The sequence below is a fragment of the Tachyglossus aculeatus genome, chromosome 13 (assembly GCF_015852505.1).
Source record: "Tachyglossus aculeatus isolate mTacAcu1 chromosome 13, mTacAcu1.pri, whole genome shotgun sequence".
In the NCBI taxonomy this organism is placed as follows: domain Eukaryota; kingdom Metazoa; phylum Chordata; class Mammalia; order Monotremata; family Tachyglossidae; genus Tachyglossus; species Tachyglossus aculeatus.
In genome coordinates this window covers 6084179-6109148 of record NC_052078.1, presented here as the reverse complement: position 1 = coordinate 6109148, position 24970 = coordinate 6084179, and the positions used below count along the sequence as shown (strand labels likewise).

The window sequence follows — 24970 nt, the reverse complement described above, 5'->3', positions numbered from 1 at the left end:
ACTGCTTCTCCACCAACCATGCTGAGATGGTAATTTAATATGCATCAATTAAGTGCCCTGGAAGAGTTCATCCCTTCACTCCTCATCTGCATGGAATAATGCCAAGACACTGAGTTGAAGGGCTCTCCTCCCTAGCAGAAAATCTAGCTCCACAGGCAGTTTTCCATAAGGAAAAATGGCACTGCTCCCCCTTTTCCCCAACCTCTACTCTTCCTCAAGCATCCAGGATCATTCAAGATAAAACTGTTCCCAGCCCTTTAAATTTGAACCCTAATTAACTCAGGAAAGGATAGTAGTAGCATTTTTATTGGGTGTCAAGCATTTTGACTCTCTTACATTCAAATGCTGGGCATCCCTGGCCTTACCAGGAAGTGTACAGAAATGCCACTTTTATTCAGTTTCTTCTCTCCTTGCTTTCCCTGTCCCTCCCACTCACATCACCTGTTTCCGCAGCTCCTCGGCTGCTAAATTGGGTCCAATGTTTGGAACCTGCTCTCCACCCTCCCTCCCCCTCCCCGCCTTGACTTCCTCCCTGGCCCATATCCCAAAGCACAGCCAGAAACTGAAGAGGAACAGGAACCAGGAGAAGAAAGAAGGCACAGCAGTCAGGCCCCAGCAGGAAGGAGAAGAGCTCCTTCTTTGCTGCCTCTGCTGCCTGCTCTCACTGACATTTCTCATTTGCTACCCAGGAATTAACTCTCTTCCCTTCACCCTTGGGGAACCAGATCCTCTGAACCCACAGAGCCTCAGAATGAAGAAAGGGCAGGGCAAAGGGCCGAAAGAAGGAAAAGGGAGAATTTGATTCTGATCAAATTCCCAGTCTACTTAGATTTGACTGTAAAGGGGAGTAGCTTTCTACTTTCCCTCTTTCCAACCCAATAACGTAAATGGACAGAGATCACAGCTTACTATGTTATGCTACGAATGAGATAGGCCTTAAAGGTGAATGAAGCAGTAATGAAGCCAGCTCGAGAAATCAGTAACTCTGCCCACTGGGTAACCTCTTCACAAATGTGCAAGATGGAGAACACACGGAGAAGGATAGAAGGAAAATGAAACTCTTGTCATAACAAAGTAAAAAAAATTCATCTCTGAAACGCAAGGATGGAGAGATAGTGCTCTCCTCTTCTCCCTTCCATTAAATGCGTGCGGTTGCAGCTCCGATGCCATGTATCATCCTGAGGGAGCCTGGACAGCCTCACATTGTTAAAGTTTATGAAACAGACTGCCTGTCCAAGCATGTGAAGAGAGAAAGGGTGAAGCTCCATTTCAATTGCTGCAGACGGCCTGTTTCCTTGGCTCAGTACAGCAGGGGGGAACACAAAGTAATATAAAAACATTTCCTTTCTGGTCAAAAAAAAAAAGACAGCAAAATATTGCCTCAGGAATACAAAATGTACTTCCATCTTACAAAAACAGCTGTTCTAATTAGGCAATAAGATATAACCAGGTGTAGTGAGACTGGGAGTTGTCATAATTCTTGTAGGGTGGTTGGTGAGGCGAGAGACCAAAGTGCTGGAATGGCCCCATATTGTTTAAAGTTTGAAAAAAATACAAATGGTTCCACAAGACTGGCTGAACCAGTCTTTTATTCAAGCTTTGACTTTTCAGTCACTAAATCATTCATTCAGTCATATTTATTGAGCACTTTCTGTGTGCAGGCCACTGTACTGCATGCTTGGGAGAGTACCATATAACATATACCATATAACAATAAACAAGCACATTCCCTGCCCACAATGAGATCAGTTCCAGCAACACAAATGCCAAGAATGTGTGCCAAGCCCGTAAACTGGAGGCTTTATAGGCAACACTGTAGGTATATTGCCTATATGACCTATATGTATATATGTGAGCCCAAGCTAAATAAAATAAGCATATTTGGTTCCTTTGGGTAGCAGTTGCTCCAAAAATATAATTACCTCCATGATAATAGGGATGATTAACCCAATAACCGTAACTAGAAGGGAAAGTATTAACTGAAAATATATGGATTAGAATACTCATTTGTGCTGCCTAAAGCCTAATTTCAAGTACCTAGGTTTGGATGAATGAGGATGCAAATTCTCAAAGACAATTGGCTACCTGCGGAATGAGTCAGTTTACTACAATTTACCACACAGTCTCTTGAATCTAGTTGGAAAGTTCAATTTCTAAGTTGCAAACTGAAGAAGGTGTCGGGTAGGTTTAATGACTGATAAAATACTTAGTGGCAGAGCATTTTGGTACCTCCCTCATAAGGATATCACTTCCTCTGGCTGCAGAGCTAAAAATATTATTTAGTTTTGCAGTTTTCTAGCCTCAGCCTGTGCAGCTCCAGGTATATCACTGAGGAAAATGCAGGATTTCATCTTGCAACACACTGAAAGAGCCCTATGACCAGATTTAAAAGAGGAATATGAATAGGATCTCAGCCTTTAATCGATTATGTCTGATTGCAGACACTGTAGAAAAATAATACCCTGTAAGTTCTTATTAAGGGTTTGATAGCATGTATATAAATCAGGCTGATATTGGAGTTTAGTCAGACTGCATCATCATGGGGCATTTATGCACAACAGAGTAATCAAAGGGTTATAGTTACCTTTATTCTGAGCCTGGCACCTAAGGAAATAGACTCAAAATAAATATACAGACACTGTAAGCACATTATAGAATAATACAAAGGAAGGGTAAGTGGGATCCCTGGTAGAAAGATGTATGTGGGGAGAGGGAGGGGGCGCTATTTATCTGTGAATAAATCACACGTTTCTGCCCTGTTTATTCCCATTCTCTTTGATCATGAAACACAACTTCTACAAAATGAAAATTTGAGGAAACTTTATTTCATGAATTTAGCAGTTAGGACATACTACATCAGCGCCCAAAGGATTAAACAACATCAATATCTTAAAAAAAAAGGTTGAATAATAGGGGGTCTTACTTGCTTCATCCTTCAAAGCAAATACAATCGGATTACATTTAGACACACTGAAAACAACAGTGAAGTTCCAAAGCAGATCAGTCTAACTGCCAACAGGTGTCCTTCTGGGGTGAGGAAGAATTTTTTTTCCACTTTTCAAAGCAAATCAATTGGTTTGGTGTTAAATCACGGGAACTCAGATTCCCCACTCAAGCCAACCGTACCACTCTCCTCAACAGGGCTTGGCCATGCAACAACCAATCCTGCCCGTGAAGGAACTCCGAATGACTCCTGCAGTACCCACATGCTAGCACCCCTATGGCAACAAAAAAAGTACAAAAGCTCGTCTATGAAAAAAGGTAAAACTACCCACCCACCAGTATCTAATGATTAAGATCACACACACACACAATACAAATATATTTCCAACTGAACAAGATGGCAACCTTCACTGCCTCTTGATATTTTGCTTTTCTTTTGGCTATGGAAGCAGTAGGGAGATGTTACATTGCTAAATGCTGTCTAGTCACATGCAAGGACTGGAAGATGGGGAGAGCAATCAATCAATCAGTCGTATTTATTGAGCGCTTACTGTGTGCAGAGCACTGTACTAAGCACTTGGGAAGTACAAGTTGGAAACATATAGAGACGGTCCCTACCCAACAGTGGGCTCACAGTCTAGAAGAGGGAGGCAGAAAAGAAAACAAAACATATTAACTAAATAAAATCAATAGAATAGATATGTACAAGTAAAATAAATATAGTAATAAATACGTACAATCAATCAATCAATCAGTCGTATTTATTGAGCGCTTACTGTGTGCAGAGCACTGTACTAAGCACTTGGGAAGTACAAGTTGGAAACATATAGAGATGGTCCCTACCCAACAGTGGGCTCACAGTCTAGAAGGGGGAGACAGAAAACAAAACATATTAACTAAATAAAATAAATAGAATAGATATGTACAAGTAAAATAAATATAGTAATAAATACGTACAAACATATATACATATATACAGGTGCTGTGGGGAAGGGAAGGAGGTAAGGCGGGGGGATGGAGAGGGGGAGGAGGGGGTGAGGAAGGAAGGGGCTCAGTCTGGGAAGGCCTCCTGGAGGAGGTGAGCTCTCAGCAGGGCCTTGAGAAAGGAGAGGTGGGGGGGGGGGGGTGAAACTACTGTCCCAAAGTTGTCATTTTAAAAGTTGTCAGTACAAAGACACTCCCCACCCTGTATTCTTGCTGGCCCTGTGCTCTTGCTCTAAGGCTCCGGTGGGCCATAAACACACTCCTGAAGGTGTTTGTAAGCCTTGGGCAATAGTTTGCCGTTTTCACCCTCACGCTGTCTTTTCTCCAAAGAGCCTTCTCTGGCCGGCAAGGGGCACCAGGAGGAGGAGCCCAACAACAGCAAGGCCAGCACCAGCTGCCCATCCAAGTGCGGGCCCCCTCCCTTGCAAACCCTACAGGTCTCGGACTCAGTTTCTCACCACCCCCCGAGCCAACGCAGGCAATTGAGAACGAAGGCACCCGCACCCATAAGGCGATGACCCTCCTCTTTCTGCTCCCCCTGTGCCCACCCGGGGGGCCGCGGGAGGGGTGCCCTTCTTACCCGGGCAGACACACGTACACGGACAGCCACAAGCGAGCACGCGGAAAGCACATCACTGACGCTGAAGAAAGGAAATAACCGAGTGGGCTCAAAAGTTGCTTTTTGCGTTTTTACCCTTAGTCAAAGCACAGATGACGATAGATCCTTTTTTTCAAGGGATAAGCAGAAGGGAAGCCCTCCACCCACCTACCCACCCCACCCCCTGCCAAGGGCTGGGCCGGGGTGGAAACACCGGTCACAAGCAGGCAGGGAGCATGTTGACATGAGAGCTTTGCATAGTAACAAGCCCAAGAAAAACAGTCTCTTCTTCCTCTCCCCCCTACCCCCTCACACACACACACACACACAAACACCCCCCCACACACACACAAACAATCCCTACTCTGACAACCCCCAACCGGACCCCCGGCTTCACCCCTACCCCTGGTACTTACTCACAGGGACCGGCGGAAGACGTTGACACTTACCATCACGTTCCCTTGCATTTTGGCCGTCTTGATCATCGCCTTCTCCTTCATCTTGCCCCGAGTGTCAGCCCGACTCCTTTGCCCAGAGAGAGTTACTTAATCCATTGTCTTGGTGACTTTAACAGGGAGCGCGGCTTTGCCAATGGTGGGGTGGTGCTTGGTGGGGTGGGTTTTTTGTTTTGTCTGGGGTTTTGGGGGGGAGGGTTATCAAATTTCCTTTCCTCCTCGCTCCTCTGGATGTCGGATACCAATAGCAAATCAACTCTTTTTTTTTTTTTGGCCACAAAAAAAAAAATCAGAGAAAGAGGAAAGAGAGAGGCATGGGGGGGGGGTGGAGAGGGGATGAAGAAGGGAAGAGAGAGGAAGGGAAGAGGCAAGTGGTTGCCTACTGGGCTATCGGGTCCGGTGAGATAGAGATGAGAAACAGAGAGAGAGAGAGAGAGAGAGCTGCTTCCTAATACATGCGTGACCTCCCCCTTGTATTAGGGACTTGTCTCGCTCAGAGCTGCAGGACCTCCGTCTTTAGGGGTGGGGGCCGGGGATATAACGCGGAGGGATGGAGGAGATGACGGGGGGAAGGGGTGGCGGCGAGGATGAGGTGGGACCCGCCGCTCGCATCCAGGTTAAAGCAAAAATCCCCCCCGTGTTCCGAGGCGAGCTTCCTCCTTCCACTACCCGCCCCCCTCTCCGTGCCCGTGCGGATGGGTCCCTGCACGCTTTTTACAAACATCAACCGCGCAGGAGGCCCGGGAGGAGCCGCCACCAGCCCCCTCCCTCGTCGGCCGTTAACTATTCATCAGCTGCACCCCCTCCCTTCCTCCCTCTGCTCCCCCTCCACCTCCCCACGAGCCGGGAAAGGGGCGGAGAAGGGTAGGGAAAGCATGGAGGGAAATCGCCAGTCGCATCGGTGCCACGTCTACTGCAAACGGGGGAGAAGGGTAGGGGGAGATGGGGTAGGGGGCCGGGGGGGGGGGGGGGAGAAAAGCCAAAGGGGAAAGGGGGCAGTGTTGTTTCGGGTTACTATGGGACCACGTTACGTTTCCATGGTTGCGCTCATCGGGTCTGCATCCGAATCAGCCGCGGCTGCAAGTGAGAGGCCCCTTCCCTGTTTCAGGACCCTTGGGCCCTGCTGCGGCCCCCTCCCCTCCCCGGATCGGCTCCCCCAGCCGCCCCCCTCCCCCCGACTTGGCCAATTCGCTTCCTCCTTCCTTTCCTCCCCGGTTCCTGAAGCAGCCCCTGGGTGCTGTGCCAGCTTCCTGCCTACCCTCGCCCACTCCCACTGCCCCCCGGTTCCTGCGGCTCCATCGCCTCCTGGCCTTTTCCCCTCCCATCTCCGTCCAGGCGTGCCCAAAATCCGCTCTGGCCAAAAAGGCACACGCTCGGCCCAATTCGCGTGCGGCCTGGGACTGGGTGGGTGGGAAGCCCGGGGAAAATCCTGCTGCAGCTTCTTCCACAGGTGCCTGTGGCAGGGCATCCCTGCGTTACGATGGGGAAGGGGGGAGGCCTAAGGTGGCTGTCGTGTCCGCAGACGGGGGTTGCCTGATGCCCTCTTTTCCCATTCGGCCTTTGCCAAAACGCTTCCCCTATAATAACGCCCCAAAACGAAGGTCAGCCCCGATCCGGCTGCTTAATTCACTGGGCAGCCTCCCCGAGCAAGTAGCAAGCTGTATGCGGCAGCCACCACCACCACCACATTGGGGCTAATCACTTCCAAAGGGTCTTTTTCCCGCAGGAGTCGGACCCAGGAGTGCCGATAAGAGGTGGGACAGACCCCGAGACGGGCAGCGCTTGACATTTCCTTACAGCCCCTCCCTGTAGGCTGGGGGACTTCGGGGACATCAGCCCGAGAGGCTGGGCGAGGAGGCATTCGCCTGTTAAGACTCTCCCTTAACCCTTGCAACGTGGCCTTCCTTCCCCGACAGGCACAAACCACCGGAAACATTGGAAGGACACTTACAGGATTCATCCCGTCAATCTACTGAGTTCCAAGCATCCAGCTTTAGAGTCAACCTACCCTCTCCCCTTCTCATCCATCCACCCATCCATCCCATGAACTGTCTGGGAATCTTCTTCAACCTTCTTCCCCAATTCGGAACGTGATTTGGCACTAAACGAGCTTCCATAAACTAGTGCAGCCCATTCCAAGGGCATGGTCCCCCATCAGGGAGTCCACTTCTAAACCGTGAACCTGGGCAGAAATACAATGGACACATGAAAGAACTTTTGAAACAGATTTCCCCCTCCTTGGTAGAGCTTGCGACTATTCCTTAATGTTTTCTTTTACAGTTTACGTCTCTGAACTCTCCCACAAGGAGGTCAGAGGCACAGACCACAGCTTGCTCTTAGTCCCTTCATGCAGTTGTGGTTAGGGTGTGATACATTTAAGAATGATCCAGCTCTGCATGTAGAATCGGGCCCAGGCAGGACTGATCAAAACCACAGGTAATCCAAACCTCTCCTTTTACAGCCACTGGTTTTGCTCTTCTCCTCCTCTCTCCTTATCGTCCTCCCCCGCACCAGGGTCTTTTATATCTGACCTACGAAGCTGCAAAATTGACGGTTGATTTCAGCAACCCTCAGACCCTGTGCCCATACTTTGTGATTTAGAAGCTAACTGGAGAGAAAGGGACAAAAAGGCAGTGGGAGCGGGGTGGAAATGAGATTGAATTACCAGCTGTGAGAATACCAAGCAGTGACCATATTTTATTTAATTCTGACCCTAAGGTTTGGGGCTGAAGTGGTAAGGGTGAAATTCTGGGGAAAGCGGGAAAGGCAGGTTAAGTGGAGAAGTAAATGATCTGGAGAGACAGAATCAACCGGAAAGGAGGGTAGGAAGACCAAGGAAAAAAAGCAAAAAGGTAACATATCCAAAAGAGTGGATAAAGAGGAGGACACGGAAAAGCAAGAGGAGGAGGAGAGAGCAAAAGGAGGAGGAAGGGTAAATGCAGCAGAGGAAGTGGAGTTGTTATTCATTCTAGGACTAGATCCCACCTCATAGCAACAGCCTAGAGGATCAAGCACCAACTGGGTCTACTCAAATTAAAAGGCTAAAGCTCTGGAGTAGGAGCTAGGTGAGGAATGCATAGCTATCAGAGCAGCACTGATGGGCTAACTGGGCAAGTAACTGCTGCCATCTGGCTCAGGATGTCACTGCCAGGTCAGGAAGTGATGAAATAACGCAGATCTAAGAACCATCTTCCCATTCTTCCAATACTCACAAAACCAAAAGCAATCATGAGAGGAAAGGGATCGGGCATCTACCCTCAGAGAGAGGTGGGAGAAGATGCAGGGCAGCATGGCTCAGTGGAAAGAGCCCGGGCTTAGAAGTCAGAGGTCATGGGTTCTAATCCTGGTTCCGCCACTTGTAAGTTGTGTGACTTTGGGCAAGTCACTTAACTTCTCTGTGCCTCAGTTCCCTCATCTGTAAAATGGGGATTAAGTCTGTGAACACCACATGGGGCAACCTGATCCCCTTTTATCCCCCCAAGCGCTTAGAATAGTGTTTTGCACATAGTAAGTACTTAACAAATATCATTATTATTATTATTATTATTATGCAGAGAAATAGGAGTGAAGAGAAAATGAATGAAATGAACACACAGGGAGAGGCAATGTCTATTAAGGACTCTAGACTGTAAACTCCTTATGGATAGGGAACTTGTCTACCAACTCTGTTATACTGTCCTCTCCCAAGTGCTTACTACAGTGTTTTGCTCCCAGTAAATGCTCAATAAATACCACTGATTGATTAAAGAAAATGGCAACTGTACAGAGCGAGGCTGGGTTATGGGGAATTGCCTTAAGCTGTCACTATAAGCAAGCAGTGACAGTAATTTCTTGGATTCTGTTTTAAATTATCCATAAATATGGCTTACCCCAGAAAATAGGTCAACTCTTTCATTTGAAGGAGAATGTGGAGAGTGGAAAAGAAAATAATAACTTCATAAGGGCTCTCGAATATTCTCTGATGGCTAATACTAATCTTCCTGAAAACCTCAAATGGTATATTGTGCATGATCAGACCTCCTCATTCTTCTCCTTAGACTTATACTCTTAAAGAATATTAATTTAAAATGTCCCTCTCGATTCTTTAATTTTATACTGCTCTGAAAACATAGTTATAGTTCCAGTAGCAAGTGTATCCTTCAGTCATTTTGCCATTCCTCTACTTTCCAAAAGTTCTGAATTCTATTGTATTTCATTTCATTACAGTGTGGCTCAGTGGAGAGAGCACAGGCTTTAGAGTCAGAGGTCATGGGTTCAAATCCCAGCTCCACCGTCAGCTGTGTGACTTTGGGCAAGTCACTTAACTTCTCTGTGCCTCAGTTACTTCATCTGTAAAATGGGGATTAAGACTGTGAGCCCCCCGTGGGACAACCTGATCACCTTGCAACCTCCCGAGCACTTAGAACAGTGCTTTGCACATAGTAAGCACTTAATAAATGCCATTATTATTATAATTATTACTGGCATCTTCCTTCATCTGCTGAAGGATAATTTTATCCAAGTGCCTTACCCTGAGATGTTTCAATTAGGCATGAGCACCGAATATCTGCAACACTTCACAATATCTGGTTCCCATTTGCCTTTTAAGTGACTTTACTCACCCATGATATATTTATCTCTGGCAGCTCTCTCTCCAAATCTGTCATAATGCAGCTGTTGGTTTTGTCTGCTCACTTTTCCTTAATCTCTAATTTATGTATTGCTGGCATTAGCGATTGCTTTGATTAAAGTAGTTTTGATTTAAGTGGAGACTTCTGGCAGGATCCTGGGTTTCACTTTTGACACCAGGCAATATTTACAACATGAGAAGAGCTACTTGTCACAGTGTCCAACGTTTTCCCCTGCTGCTTATCTGTCTTTACAGATGTAAATGAACAGCCACTGTTGCAAGAATCTCCTATCACAAACTGGAGAAACAGGCAATGTTGGAACAAGCAGATTCCCCACTACTGTCTCTACAGCAAAACCAAACCTGGTATTTGCAAAAACTCCAGAAACTTTGTTGATTTCTAAACAGGCTCAGTAAAGACGCTTGAGAATCACCACTAGGTGATTATGCCCTATACTATGACTGTGTAGATAGCACATAATACACTTCACTTTGCCAAGGCTGAAAAAGCCAAATAAATTACGAGACCATCTGCTCTGCCCATAACCCCATCCTGTTTTTATCCATATTTCTTTGCTCTCCATCCTGCATGGCTTGATCATTTCATTTATGAGTCCACAGCATGGAAAATGCATTTCCTTTGCTCTTCTTCTTGTGGTGATTAATTTGATACTATATAGCACCTTCCTTCTAAGGAACTCAAGGCACTTGGTAAACCAATAATGTAAAACTAAAAAAAAATTAAAATCTTGCTATCTTGTCAGGGGGAGTAATGCACTTATAAAATGGAGCACCATGTGAAAACATGGGCTTCAGGTCAACCATTTTCCCACAAGCTTTCCTCAACCTAGAGAGCACTGAGAAAATGCCAAACCACCTCATAGAAGCTGCTATCATTCAACAGGCATAACAATGATATGACTTTTTACAGCACTTTCCTTTTTACAAAAGCATATTCACATTATCTCAGTCAGTCCTCACACCATCCCTGTAAGGTAGCAGGGATCATCCCAAGTGGCAGGGATCATCCCAACTTTACAGATGAGAAAACTGAGGCACAGAAAGGCTAACTGACTTCCTCGAGGTCACCCAGAAGCACACGGCCATCATCATCTTTGAGAAGAAAGAAAGGCTACTGAAAAATATTGAAGACATACACCCAGAATCACAATGTGAATTCAGGTCATTGAACGGCCAAAATGACACGATCTTCACAGCACATCAGATAGAGAAGGGCAGAGAGCAGCCCCAAGGCACTTACATAGGTTTCCCAGAACTTACAAAGGCATCTGATGCCATCATACATTCATTTATTCATTCAATCGTATTTATTGAGCGCTCACTGTGTGCAGAGCACTGTACTAAGCAATTGGGAAGTACAAATTGGCAACATATAGAGATGGGCTCTAGCCAACAATGGGCTCACAGTCTAGAAGAATAATAATGATGGTATTTGTTAAGCGCTTACTATGTGCCGAGTACTGTTCTAAGCGCTGGGGTAGATCAAAGGTTAAAAGGTTGTCCCACGTGGTGTTCACAGTCTTAATCCCCATTTTCTAGATAAGAGAATTGAGGCCTAGAGAAGTTAAGTGACTTGCCCAAACTCACACAGATGACGTGGCAGAGTCGGGATTCAAACCCATGACTTCTGACTCCCAAGCCTGTGCCTTTTCCACTAAGTCACGCTGCTTCTCGAGGGATTCGGACAATATTAGATTGTAAGCTTTGCAAAGGCAAGTCTATTGAAATATCCCTCAGGGTCTAGTACAAAGTACCCAACAAGGTAGGAGCGAAGTAAATACTACTGCTATGGTGAGGACTATCTCACTTGTATATTCATTTATTTAGCTATTTTATCTTGATGAACTTGAAACTTGAATTATGTTACATTCTTGTTCTCTCTGCTTACTCCCATAATTTGTAAATATTTTTTATCCTGCCAGCCCCCCCCACACAACCCCAACCAATTATATTGCAAACCCTTTAGGGAGCAAGGAACATGTCTCCTGCTTTAGCTGTACTCTCCCAAACACTTATGAGTGGTTTTTATGTGTTCAATAAACTGAATTGTTTTGGACATTTCAGTTCTCCTTAGCATCTCCACTAAACTAGGCCAGAGGAAGAAGAGTAGAAGAAATTCCAATTAGCCTATTCTAACTCTTTCTGAAAGTTCTGGAAAGAGGTTTAGTGAGGCAGAAGGGAAGGGGAACATGTTGGCTAGAATGAGATTGTGGATGATCACTTATCTATGCCCTCCCTAGCCTCCATTTTTAGGATGGCTGATTGTGAGTTGGCTTACTCAGAGAGGTGGTTGGAACAGGATGGCTGCACCCAATCACTGAAAGTATTTGATAAAGGCTGGAGATCTGTATTTATTAGATGTCTGTGATGCCTTTCCTATGAAGATTATTATGTTATTTGTTAAGGGCTTACTAAGAGTTCTGGGGTGGATGCAAGTACAAGTAGATACAAGGTAGATACAAGTTAATCAGGCCAGATGCAGTCCCTGCCCCACATGGGGCGCTTAACAAATACCATAATTATTATTATGGGGCTCACAGTTAAGGCAGAGGGAGAATGGGTGTTAAATCCTTGTTTTACAGATGAGAAAACAGAGGCACAGAGAAGTTAAGTGACTTCCCCAAGGTCACACAGCAGACAAGTGGCAGGGTCAGGATTAGAACCCAGTTCCTCCGATGCCCAGGCCCATGCTCTTTCCATTAGTCCAAAGTGCTCCATCACAGAGATGATCACAGGGAATGCCTAGACCCAACTCCAGGAATTGAGGGCTCAAGGTGTGACTGCTTTGGCTTTGATACCGCACTATATTTTTCCAATCAGAGGATGAAGAACCGCCTGGTTTTAGTCACAGACTTATCATCAACTGGAAGCTTATTTTAGCTGTAGGTTGTCTAGAGGTGCTAAGGTTTCTTTCATATTTTATGGATTGAAAAGCCGTAGGGGGTTCTGGCTTCATCTCTGAAAAGGGCCAAAGAGGCTGAAGCAAAGTGTAAACTCACTAAATAGCAATGAAATAAATATTCATCTAAGGATGATTCTGCCCTATTCACAACCATTCCTTCAAAGCAACCCAGGAAGCACAAAAGCTGGGGATGGTATCAGTCACTGGAGATTAATTCTGGGGCAAACACTCCATGATGCTTTGGCTGTGACCATAAGTAGTAATAAGTGAGAACCTCATGGCCTAGTGACAAGCAGGGTGGCCTAGCAGAAAGGGAAGACAGAGGACCTGGGTTCTAATCCAAACTCCCCTACCTGTCTGCTGTGTGACCTTGGGCTAGTCACAACTTCTCTGTACCTCTGTTACCTCATCTGTAAATGGGGATTAAGGCTGTGAGCCCCATGTGGGACAGGGAATGTGTTCAAGTTGATTATCTTGAATTTACCCCAGCATTTAGTACAGTGTCTCACACAAGTGCTTAACAAATACCACTATTAATAATAATATTCAGTGCTTAATGGAATCAATGCACTGTACTAAGTGCTTGGGACACTACCACAGAAGCACGACACATGTTCCATGTCCACAAGGAACTAACATTTTAACAGGAAAGAAACATGAAAATATTTACAAACTGGGAAATTAAAATACATTTGTATCCAACCTTTTAGCTGGGGGCACTATATATGTTTTATGTTCTTGTGATTCTACTTTTCCCACAATAATATCTGACCAACTCTAGTAAAACAAGTATTTCTTCCTGTTAAATCAAAATTTGACCAAAGATCAGCATTGTAGGTTCATATGTCTTTCAATTAAATATAGAAAGACAATAGTCAGTTACTGGCCATTACCATTCAATTCCAGAATCAAATTCAAGACTATAAACTCCTCCAAAACCCAGTAATTTCCAAAATCGATCACCTAAAGTCTGAGAGAAATCAATGAAAACTGTCCTGGCCTTTTTTATTTGCCTTGGATTCATGAGACTGAGGCGATATACAGATGCCCTTTAGTCAAGGACATTCTCATTTCTTCTACAACTTCTTGAAGGAGTAGAAGATGATGTCTTACTGTAATATAATTTAAAATAAAAGTTGTTCTAGCAAATTCCTGACTCTATTACCACCTTACCATTTTAGATGAAGGGTATTCTTCTGAATACTGACATCTGATTTTTTGAGAAAAAAAGTCACCCAGATGTGCCAAGTGCAGAATACCAGTCTTTATCTCTTCTCAGGTCTTGTGAAAATAATCCTCATCCTCACCCTTACTGGATAGTTCCCTGGCACTCCCTAAATTCCCTCCCTTTCCCGCTTTACCCTGGCACTCCAGAGTGCCCTTTGGTGAAATATCTGCCGTTTGTAAACAGCACTTGGCTTGTCGTTCTAAAACAACTTAAAAATGGAATCCAGTTAATAAAAGTTACATTTTTAGGCAGCTCTCAGCCAGGTCACTCCATTTTGCAGAACCATCAGGAGGATTATGATCAACCTCACACATAATAATAATTAATAATAACTGTGGTATTTGTTAAGTGATTACTGTGTGCTAAGCAGTAAGCACTAGGGTGGATACAAGCAAATCGGGTTGGACACAGTCCGTGTCCCACATAGGGCTTCCGGTTTCAATCCCCATTTTACATATGAGGTAAGTGGACACAGAGAAGTGAAGTGACTGGCTCAAGGCCACACAGCAGACAAGTGGCAGAACTGGGATACAATCAATCCATCAATCGTATTTGAGAGCTTTCTGTGTGCAGAGCACTGTAATAAGTGCTTGGGAGAATACAATAGAACAGAGTTGGTAGACATGTTCCCTGACCACAGTGATTTACAGTTGAGGATCGAGCCTTAAAAATGGGGGACTTACTCTAGTGGTCTAGAAGACTTGTGTCCCGGAAATGTTTAATAAACCACTACAAGTTCAAAGGGACATTCAAAAGACGACATGGGTTAATGATACCACTCTTGTTATTCCATGTTTTGACAGGTAACATACACACACAGCTATCAATGCTATAGGGCTAAAGGGATTAGCCAGAAGCTGTGATGAAAGGGAAACGCCAACTGGAATATAATTGGAACCTTCCATGAGAGAAACTCAAAGCACTTGGGTTCCATTTTCCTCACTGACTAAATCATCCTGAGATTAATAAGGACCACAGGGAGGACGTTCACAGTTTCAGACTCCTAAGGGACCATTTAGAATGCTGTAGTTATCCATAAGCTCCATAAACTGTAACAGAGTGACTCTACCCAATATAAAGAGAAACAAAGGTACAGTGAAATCCTAGCCTATGAACCCCCAAATCCACCAGTTCACAGCTCTTCCCAAATCCTAAAACCCCATTTCCCCTCCCATCATCATTGTAACTCTCTCAAGGGCACAAGGAGTGGAAATTTAAGGGGTTAGCCCACACCAGAGAGACCAGAAATTCATAGCAGTGAATTATTGGAGAAAAATAACTGTGAAAAACGTAACTGGAGGAATAGATCCCTTATCTTTAGGCAACACAAAATTCCTCTGCCTATCAAATCTACTACAGAATCAGTCATGCAGTATACATTCTCAGGGTCCCTCAGGGATCTATTATGTTAGGAAAACAACTAACTCTTATGGACAAGAATTACTGAGTTGCAACAATGCAACTGTGGGTAATAGGGATGGACATTAATATGCTTATCAAAAGACATATATTTGTAACATAGGATCACTGCATGACCAGATTGGAATGATGGGAATTGTACAACTATAATCCATGGAAGGAACTACTGGGAGTCATGATCACCAGGAAGCTTGGGTCTGTTTACCCAGTATTCACACCCTGGCTCCATTTGTACCCAATACAGACAGTTTCTTTTGCTGTAAAGGGTGTGATTCATTTTTAATGTGAATTAGCTGTAAGAACACTGGGCTCAGGAGTCAAGAAACCTGACTCCAGTTCTGGCTTTACCAGAGCTGAGATTTTGGGCCAGTTGCTTCCCCTCTCTGTGCCTCAGTTTTCCCCTTGGTGAAATGGAAATGATAATCTCTTCCTCTCCCTACTTCTCAGGACAAATGAAATAGATGTGAGAGTGCTTTGAGCTCTTTCTCTAATCATAAATAATAAAGGAAAATTTCCCCCATCCTCAGAGATCTGGTAACTAAGATCTCTGGTTAAAGTAAAGTAAATCCTCATGGATTAGCAATGGAAAAGCAACTTTTCTAGCTTCCATCTGGAAGGATTGTGAAGTAGAAAAAGGGTTCATGTAAATTGAAATACAAGAATGAATCTCAGAATGTTTAAAATAGAATTTTTAAAAATCCCCTAGACATAAAAACCATCAATAGGAATTTTATTAGTAAAGGAAGTGAAATATGAATCATAGGAATCCATTACTAACAAAAGTTTTGATTTCTGTTATTTCTACAGGTTCCCCAATTAAGTTTTCACTCACAGCCCAGCTGTTGCCAGGATTGCAGAGGTTGGTGACAGCTTTGTTACAATGGCGAGAGAAACTTTTAGAGCCCCTTTCACTCAGCTATAGAAAATTGTGGAAGTGAATCCTGCCAAGGCAGATATCAATCAATGCCATTCCAATCAGGCCAAGAAAAAGCTGATGGAAAAGCTCAGTTGCTTCCATGCATGGAAATGTCTCTATCCATCTGCATAGGTCTGCTGTATCTCAGGCCAAACATCACTCTACTCTGGGCTGTAATTATCTGCAAATGAATAGATCAAGTGAAACAATGCTTTCCCCTCTCCTTCCTTCTTCATGGTTTTAAAGGTGTAAAACAAACCCTAGGTCTAAATTTCTGAAGGTGAAACAAAGTAGGGGCTGAACAATACCTGGTTAATTCAATCACTGTAGACAGCCAACTGGAATATTCAGGAGAAAAAAAACAACACAATTTTTCTTCGATCCTCAGCAGATTCTAGGGCTTATCCACTTGTGAGTTAACTCTTAGTTCCTGAGGATGAGGAGGGTAAAGACAAATTACCTGTATAATAACCTTAATCCCCCAATTCTAATTTTAAAATGCTTATTCTAGTGAAGCTTCCTTGAATTTCTGGGAAAATATTTTGCAGGTTTAGCTCAAGCTGAGATTCTTCAGGAGAGTCAGCTTTCATGGCTGACTGTGGGAACAGCAAATGTTCTGCATTTTGAACTAGGCACAGATCTTGGAAAGGTTGGCCTCAAACACCGCCATTTGTTATTAATTCTCAAAGTGTCCCTAATGGACTAATACAGTTATTTGGTCTGTAGTTTGCGGTACACAATTTAAGGTCTGAAAATTCCCCTAAACAGAAAGCTCTTTAGCCAAGGAGATAAAGCATCATCCATTTTAAGGTTGAAAAATTCCCTTCACTAATTAGGTTGGGGTTGTCCTTTATTTGAAAATTGGGGGAATATTTTCTCTCCTTTCATAGGTTGTAATGTTATACACGACTTAATCCTCACTGCTAATTACCTTTATCATCTCAACATTCTGCAACTGATTAAAATATTTCAGCCACAAAATAATCATACAGGAACCAAAGTCTTTTATTTCTGTGGCAATCACAAGTTGGTCTGAGCAGTAATTCTACTGGTACTTGAACTATGAAAATATTTAATTCTTGTTTCCTAGCCCTCATCCCTAGCCAGTTACCTCTGGCCCACTTCTCATTAGTATTCTGTCTCACGATCTTTAGGTCACTTTGCACAATGGCATGGACATTTAAACCCTCAGACAAGTGGTGGGGATAAAGATAAAACCCAGAAAGGAAAAAAAAAAAATCTCAGAAACACAAGCCTGGAAGGGATCTCAACCAATCTTCTCCAGTGCTTCTCTACCCTTTTGGCTGTTGTTGAGATTGCCACTAAAGTGGTTTTTGACTGTGGTTTTCTATCAGTAGAGGCTCTATCGGTGCAGAAGGAAAACAGCCTTTAAGACCTAAGGTGGAGAACTAAACACTTCACAGAGCTTAAAGCAACTCTTTCTATTAAAGGGACCAGATAGTGATCAAACACAGACACCTCTCACCTCTCATAACCCCTCATGTACCGAAGGGGTTATACTACCCAAGTTGCCAGGAGGAACCACTAAGGGCCACATGTTAAAAAAAGGATTGCATTTCTGTCTCCAGTTATCTTTCCTGTTTCCATTTGGGGGAGAATGTTAGCTAATCCACAGGTTTATAGAGGGCAGATTCTATGAGTGAACACTGGGGAAAGGAAGAGGTATAGAAAAGCACCTAACATACTTTCCTTAAGACAGTCTGCCCTACAGGAAAGAGCATGGGACAGAGTTGGAAGACCAGGATTTTACTCCCAGCTCTAAAAGTCGCTCACCCTTTCGGTGCCAAAGTTAAGGTCACATCTCCTCCAAAACTGATCAACTTCCCCAAGTAAGCTCTCTTTTCCCCGGCTCCCTCTCCCTTCTGCATCATCTGTGCACTTGAATCTGTGACCTTTAGGCATTTGGTATTCATCTCACCCTCAGCCCCACAGCACTTATGTACATATACATACATACTTATTTTAGATACTTACACATCTTCACATTTTATATTATAAATTATTTATTTATAGTAATGTCTGTCTCCCCCCTATAGATTGTACACTCGTTGTGGGCAGGGAATCTGTCTACCAACTCTTGTACTCTCCCAAGCGCTTGGGGAAACAGCATGACACAGTGGATAGAACATAGACCTGGGACTCAGAAGGTCATGGGCTCTAATCCCGGCTCCACTATTTGTCTGCTGTGTGACCTTGCGCAAGTCACTTCACTTCTCTGTGCCTCAACTGCCTCATCTGTAAAAACAGAGATTGAAACTGTGAGCCCCACGCAGGACAGGGACTGTGTCCAACCCAATTTTGCCTATATCTACCCCAGCACTTAGTAAAGTGCCTGGCACATAGTAAGCACTTAACAAATATTATTATTATTATTATTAGCTTAGTGCTCTGCACACAGTACGCGCTCAATAGATCAGCCTCCTCATTTATAACAAGGGGATAAAATACCTGCTCTCCCTTTAGATTATAAACAGAGGCTGCGCCCAATCTAATTATCTTGTGTTCAACCCAATGCTTAATAAATATCATAATTATTATGGACACAGTTATCTCCTCTGACAAGTTCCAAAGCCTAAGACCATTGGCAGAGAATGTCCTGACATCAGTCTGGGTCAGATTCTGAACAAAGCTGGGCCACTGCTCTGGTCCAAATAGAAATTAATTTATCATTCATTCATCCAATCATATTTATTGAGCGCTTACTGTGTGCAGAGTTCCCTCATCTGTAAAATGGGGATGAAGACTGTGAGCCCCACATGGGACAACCTGATCACCTTTGTAACTTCCCCAGCGCTTAGAACAGTGCTTTGCACATAGTAAGTGCTTAATAAATGCCATTATTATTATTATTATTACTAAGCGCTTGGGAAGTACAAGTTGGCAACATATAGAGACGGTCCCTACCCAATGGTGGGCTCACAGTCTAGAAGAGGGAGACAGTCAACAAAACAAAACATATTAACAAAATAAAATAAATAGAATAGCAAATATGTACAAGTAAAATAGAGTAATAAATACTTGCCATAAAAAGGCTAAAATATCTTCACACCCTCATCAATCTGTTTACCTTGTCAATTAAGACTTCATTTCCTGAAGTTTCAAGATAGCTACTTTCTAAAATGCTAGAGGTCTGTGGTAAGGAGTTTTTTCTATGGCCACCCTCCACCCCACTTGATCTCCAAATTAGCAGTTGGGGAGCCAGGATGGACAGGACGTTGCTAACGCCTATGGGTGTCTTCCATTTGGATGTCTGCTTTCTATTCCCGCTGCCTCTGTGTAAAATCCCCCATCTTTCCAGATTTTTCCTCTTACCCCCACATTTGTAGAATCTTATATTTGCTAAACTCTTTTTTCCCATTTTAAGCAATTAGTATCCTTAAATCAATAAACTGCCATCCTTCCCAACTTACATTTATTGTGCAAGAAATGGATGACTTCTGAATATTCCTAAAACGGTCAGGAGCATTGGTATGAGTAATTACCTCTTATTTTTATTCCAGGCTAGTATCGATATGTTTTTGTTGTTCAGAAAATAGTTATGTATAAAGTTTGGGTTTCGAGAGCCACAAGTCTCAATAAAATTATATAAACGTCTGTTCCCAGGACTTCGCCAGATAGGGCTATCTGTCCCTTATTGGTAGTGGTAATGATGGCCTTGTTTACAGATAACTCATTATAATGCAAAGTTTATAAAAGTAAAAAAAAAATGACATAGGTGACAATGAGGGCTTTGTCTATCCAAAGATAATTAAATTGCCAAATATTACAGAAGTGCTTTTTTTCCCTTTTACTAAAATAATTTATAGGGCCCATTCTTGTTGAAGTTTCACCTACATTATCATTACTGTATTATTATTATGCAATAAAACCTTGGGTTCTTCTAGTGCCTTTCATCCAAAGACATCAAAATTAAAGCTCTTTAAAGCTCCCAATGTAATTAAAGAAACAGAGAAATTATGTAATAAATGATTCAGAACACTAGTGAATAGTAAAATAGCTGGAGAGTTTGAAGAATAATAAATATGCCATTACAGAGCAACTGTTATTCCAGGCATCTCAATAAATTTGGCCTTGAAATATGTCTTCTATGAAAGTATTGTTATCCTCATTTTAGAGAGGCAGGGGGTGGGAATGTGGGTCAGGAACAGAATATTGAGTTCTCAGTCTTCTGCAAATTGTTTTCACACAAAAATACTGCAGGCTAGAATCAATAAAGTCTGAGGAGTCAAGGGAAGAGGTGACAGGGTCAGGGTGTGCGGGAAGAAGAAGAGGGGCGGTGTGGTTAGAAATTTAAGGTTTGGGCAAGTCACAATCTCTCTGCCCTCAGTTTCCTTTTCTGTAAAATGCGGGTAAAAACCCCTCCCTCCTCATGCTGTTGTGCTGAAAAAGTGAGATCGCTGATATGAAAGTTCCTTGTAGATATAAAAAGGCTACTCACACCTAAGGTGGTAGTATTATTGGAATTTCCCTCAACTCATCTAGAGTTGGGGCAGGCTGAAGGAGGGAAGGTTGGAAGGGGGAGGATGAGGGAGCTGACTCCACTTCTCCTCTGCCCCTGTGAGGTCCTTATTGCCCTAACTTTTCCTGGGAGAAGAGGAGAAAGGCAGCAAGGACACAGGGAGGTGGGAGCAGTGTTAGCTCAACCTAGTCAATCAATAAGTACTTGTGAGAGAACAACAGATAAATAGACATGATCCCTGCCCTCAGGGAGCTGACAATCTAGTGGGGTAATGAACACCACCTCAGCTCAGGGGTCTACAGGCTAACTTGCATTTTTCCAGAGAGGCCCAGGATGCAGTGAGTGAGCTAGAATGGGTTCCCTCTAGGTGATGATAATTTACATAATGAGATAAGATATTCCCTAGGTTCCCTTGACTGTGACGGAGCTCTGAGGTCTAGCTCTGCCACCTCACAACTCCACTCCTCCAGGGACATCACAGACAACCTCCCCAGTTCCCAGAATCCCCTCCCCTCTGAAAGCTGGACCCAAAGTGCAGATTTTATGGGCCAGTTAGAAGAACTAAGTCCAACTAGAGGTGGCAGACAGGGACAGGCCCCTTGCTGCTCCCTCCTCTCCTAACTCTCTGCAACCTGCTGGCCTTTGGGAGGGGTAGGGCATAGCGAGGCAGAGAACTTGATGCCCAGCTTTTCTGAAGACAGTGGGCATACAGAAGCAGAGAGATAGATGCACTGATGCCCAGAAAGCTTTTACCCACCCTCCCCAAGGGAATCACAGGAGTCTTTTCCTCACCCAGAATCTCATTTCTCTTTGCCTCACAGTTTCAATCCCATTTGCCTTGACCGCATTTCTTTTTTGCAATGGGTTGATTGGTAGCTACTAATTTTTGGTGCCGCTGCAGGGAAAATGTGTTAGTCATCTATTTTATCCCCTGCACACATAACAACCTGAATTTCAGCCACAAAAGTATAAATTTCCATTTACTGCATTACTACATATAACAGTAAACTGTCAAAACACTGCCTGATGTTGGCTTAGCTGCAGTTGCTAATGATAACTGTACAGTGTCTCCATTAACTCTACCATAGCAAGCCACCTTCATTCCCCTCATGTACTCAGCAATTCCCATAACTGGAAGAAAAATAAAAGCCACTTTCATTAAACATCTCAGTGTAAATCTAAGAAGGGGCATACTTCTGCCCAGCAGTGTGGGGGAAATTACTGAGATTGGGTGCTATCCCTCATGCAGCAAGCTGAAAATATACCCCAGACAAAAACCCAAATGAAATGAAAAATTGTTCACATAAACACCAACTGCATTTTTTTTCACAGCACCAAGAGAAATATATTCTTAACTACCTGTATTTATACTGTGTAGTGGGCACCAATGGTATTTTCATTGGTAAAAGCAAACAGAAGAGTAAATCACCACCATCAACCCATTCCTTGCTCCTTTTCCCATATTTTGAAGGGAAAGCTCATATCTGAGGGGTTGTGTGGGGGCAAAACAGACATAAACTGCAAAGCAGTGGCAATTTGTGCTTGTTTACACTTTTACCTCAAGCAACCCTGCACAGCTGGATTTACATGGACTTCAAAATACCAAAGTTCAGTTCTTTTCCTTCCTGCCTCTTCACCCCACTCCAAGACTTTGGCACTAAAGCAAACAATGGTACCAAATGGGGACCACATCACTGTTGGATGCTGTATTACTGAGGAAAACGAAAGAAATTAACACAAGTGGCATAATCCTGAAAGACTCTCCCCAAACCCAAGGAAAGGAAAAGCATCCAAGGCTACAGTTTCCTTTGTGAGCTGGTCACCAGAAGGCAATGAGCAGTAACTTCTTGAAAAAAGAAATTTCAGAACTGCTGGAATAGACATTAAAATTCCACTGGGTAGAGTCTGTGTTGATCCTACTGCCTCCATGGCGGTGGGTTCCTGGGAAGTGTTAAAATAGTAATAATTGAGCATTTATGGAGCACTGGTTGCTTAGAAAGCGCTAAACAGAATGTGAGAAGCCACATGCTGAGAACCGTCTTAAACAGGGTTCTTCTGGAATAGTTTGTACTTTTTGGAATATTAATTGAAAACCTCGAACACCAGAGGAAAAACAGCACATGATCATTCGTTTCCATTACTATTTTAATAATCTCACTGGAAAACTGGTAGGAACTTCTAAATTAGGAGAGGAAAACCTAATTATTTCAGTTTCTATTTCGTCGCTCATTTTAAGACAAATCTTCATCATACTGGTACAGACTAGCTGATAAGGTTTACGACCTGGATTTTGTTTAAAGCTTTGCCACTATCTCACTCCTTGGTTTTGAATTGTTATCATCATCTTCATCATTATGGTATTTCTTAAGCGCTTACCATGTGTCAAGCACTGGAATTGTTGAATCCCACATTTCAGTTCTGGGGCATTGTTTGAGGTCAATGTTTTATAAACACACACTCATCACATACACTAACTATGGTGACTGGTCATCTGGTTTACCACAGAGAAACTGTTTTTGGCTAGTCAGTGGCCTGTCTGGTTTGGATTTGACATTGGATGCCTTTAGGTTTGGGATTTACATGGATATATTTGGCACCTAAGCTCCCTCCCAGGTGGCTCCTGCTGCTCAGTCCCCCAGCTCCAAAGAGGTGGTCGAGTTCACGGAAAACTGGGAAGAGGACACTTTGGCTCCAGAGTAACTGGGGGACTGGGTAGCCCAGAGAAATGCTCTAGTTTGAGGCAGATTCAGGCAGACTGTTACAAAATGGCCCATGTGGCATGGTGTTTTGTTGCCTACCAGAGTAACACATGATATTTTGTATGCATCTCAGTGTCCACTTTTGTGTGTACCAGCCTTGGCCTCTTTCACTCAGGCGTTCAGAAAGAAAATCTTGCCAAGGCTGCATATAAAGACCACAACATTTTCATACCCATGCATTTTTTTGATTAATCAATCAATCGTATTTATTGAGCGCTTAGTGTGTGCACAGCACTGTACTAAGCACTTCGGAAGTACAAGCTGGCAACATGTAGAGACAGTCCCTACCCAACAGTGGGCTCACAGTCTAGAAGATTAAGAGAATAATGATGATGATCAACCAATGGTATTTACTGAATACTTCTACCTGCAGAGCACTACACTAAGCTCTTGGGAGTGAACAACACAATAGAGTTGGAAGATACATTTCCTACTTACAAGGAACTTACAGTCTAGAGGACCTTACAGTCTGGAATACGATGATGGTGATGATGTAAAACATTTCATGCTTCAGTCCTTTCCTATCTCTACCTGACTGTTTCTACCTGTCTAAATCTTTCTGGGACTAAATCTCTGCCATGGCCAAGAAGCTGCATTTAGGTAATGCTGAGCTAATGTCACTCACTGTCCTTGGAGGAGCAGCACTTTTTAGTGGAAAGAGCAGAGGTCTGGGAGACAGAGGACCTGGGTTCAAATTACGGCTCTGCCAGTTACCCACTGTTTTATCTTGGGCTAGTCATTTAACTTGTCTGTGCCTCAGTTTCCTCATCTGAAAAATGGGGGTTCACTTAATCTTATTCCCCCTTGTACTTACACTGGAAGTCCCATGTGGGACAGACACTGTGTCCGAACTGATTAACTTGTATTTACCCCAGTGTTTAGAACATGCTTGACACATAGTAAGCACTTAACCAATGCCACAAGAAGAACAGTCATCAGCAGCCTGGCTCATCAGTCCCTGATCCAAAAGCTCCATTTGTTCATTTATTTCTCTGTTCAATACTAAGGCTTACACAATTGGTTTGGGATTCACCTCTGGATAGGAAGGGCAGGGGATGAAATGGATTTGCTAGGAATATGAGAGCTGCATTTTAAATGTGCATTTTTGCTCCAAATGCTTACGAAATAGTTGCACCCATTGTGCTCTTTAATATAAATCCTCTTCTGTATTCATCCAGTTCTATACCAATGCAAACACTATTTAACATTTATCAAATGCCATTGGAAAAGTTATTTTTTAATGAAAAGCCAAAATAAATATGGCCTCATGCTCATTTAAATTACTCAAAGTAAATACATAAACTACATACCCGACAAAAACCTAGCATGACAATTGTACTGTAGGTGGGTATTTCTTTAGCCAACTAAATGCATTTCGCAGCAAGATAAAATATCAAGGAAGGTGATTGCTACCCTCTCAGGATCGCACCTGGAGAGTTTCCAGGACTCTACCAGTCTCGGCTATGGGAAGGGAGAGTCAAGCAGAGGCAAACCCATTCCATTCCTAGCTCAAGCAGTGGCGAGTGAGTGGAAGGCAATCTGCTACAAGTTAAAACTCACCTGAGCTGGGCAGTAGCAGCAAGGGAGAGAGTCGAGGGAGGAGACTCAAGTTTACTGCGTGGAAAAAGGCAATGGTAAACCACTTCTGTATTTTTA

At 43.5% G+C, this 24970-nt stretch overlaps 1 protein-coding gene and 1 non-coding gene across 3 annotated transcripts in view; one reads left to right on the top strand and one right to left on the bottom strand.

Annotated features, from left to right (window-relative positions):
* Positions 1-5597, bottom strand: part of DPP6 (dipeptidyl peptidase like 6) — a 551379-nt gene extending 545782 nt beyond the window's left edge. Inside the window, exon 1 of one of the 2 annotated variants that reach the window (XM_038755599.1) lies at positions 4975-5597. In XM_038755599.1, coding sequence (XP_038611527.1) covers positions 4975-5025 — 51 coding nt within the window. In that variant the 5' untranslated portion in view covers positions 5026-5597. The remainder of the gene's footprint in view (positions 1-4974) is intronic. The other variant, XM_038755601.1, reaches the window with a different exon arrangement.
* Positions 5598-24725: 19128 nt separating this feature from the next.
* On the top strand, positions 24726-24864 carry LOC119936423. Its single transcript, XR_005453752.1, has one exon. It is a non-coding gene; the product is annotated as a small nucleolar RNA SNORA7 (small nucleolar RNA).
* The last annotated feature ends 106 nt before the right edge of the window (positions 24865-24970 follow it).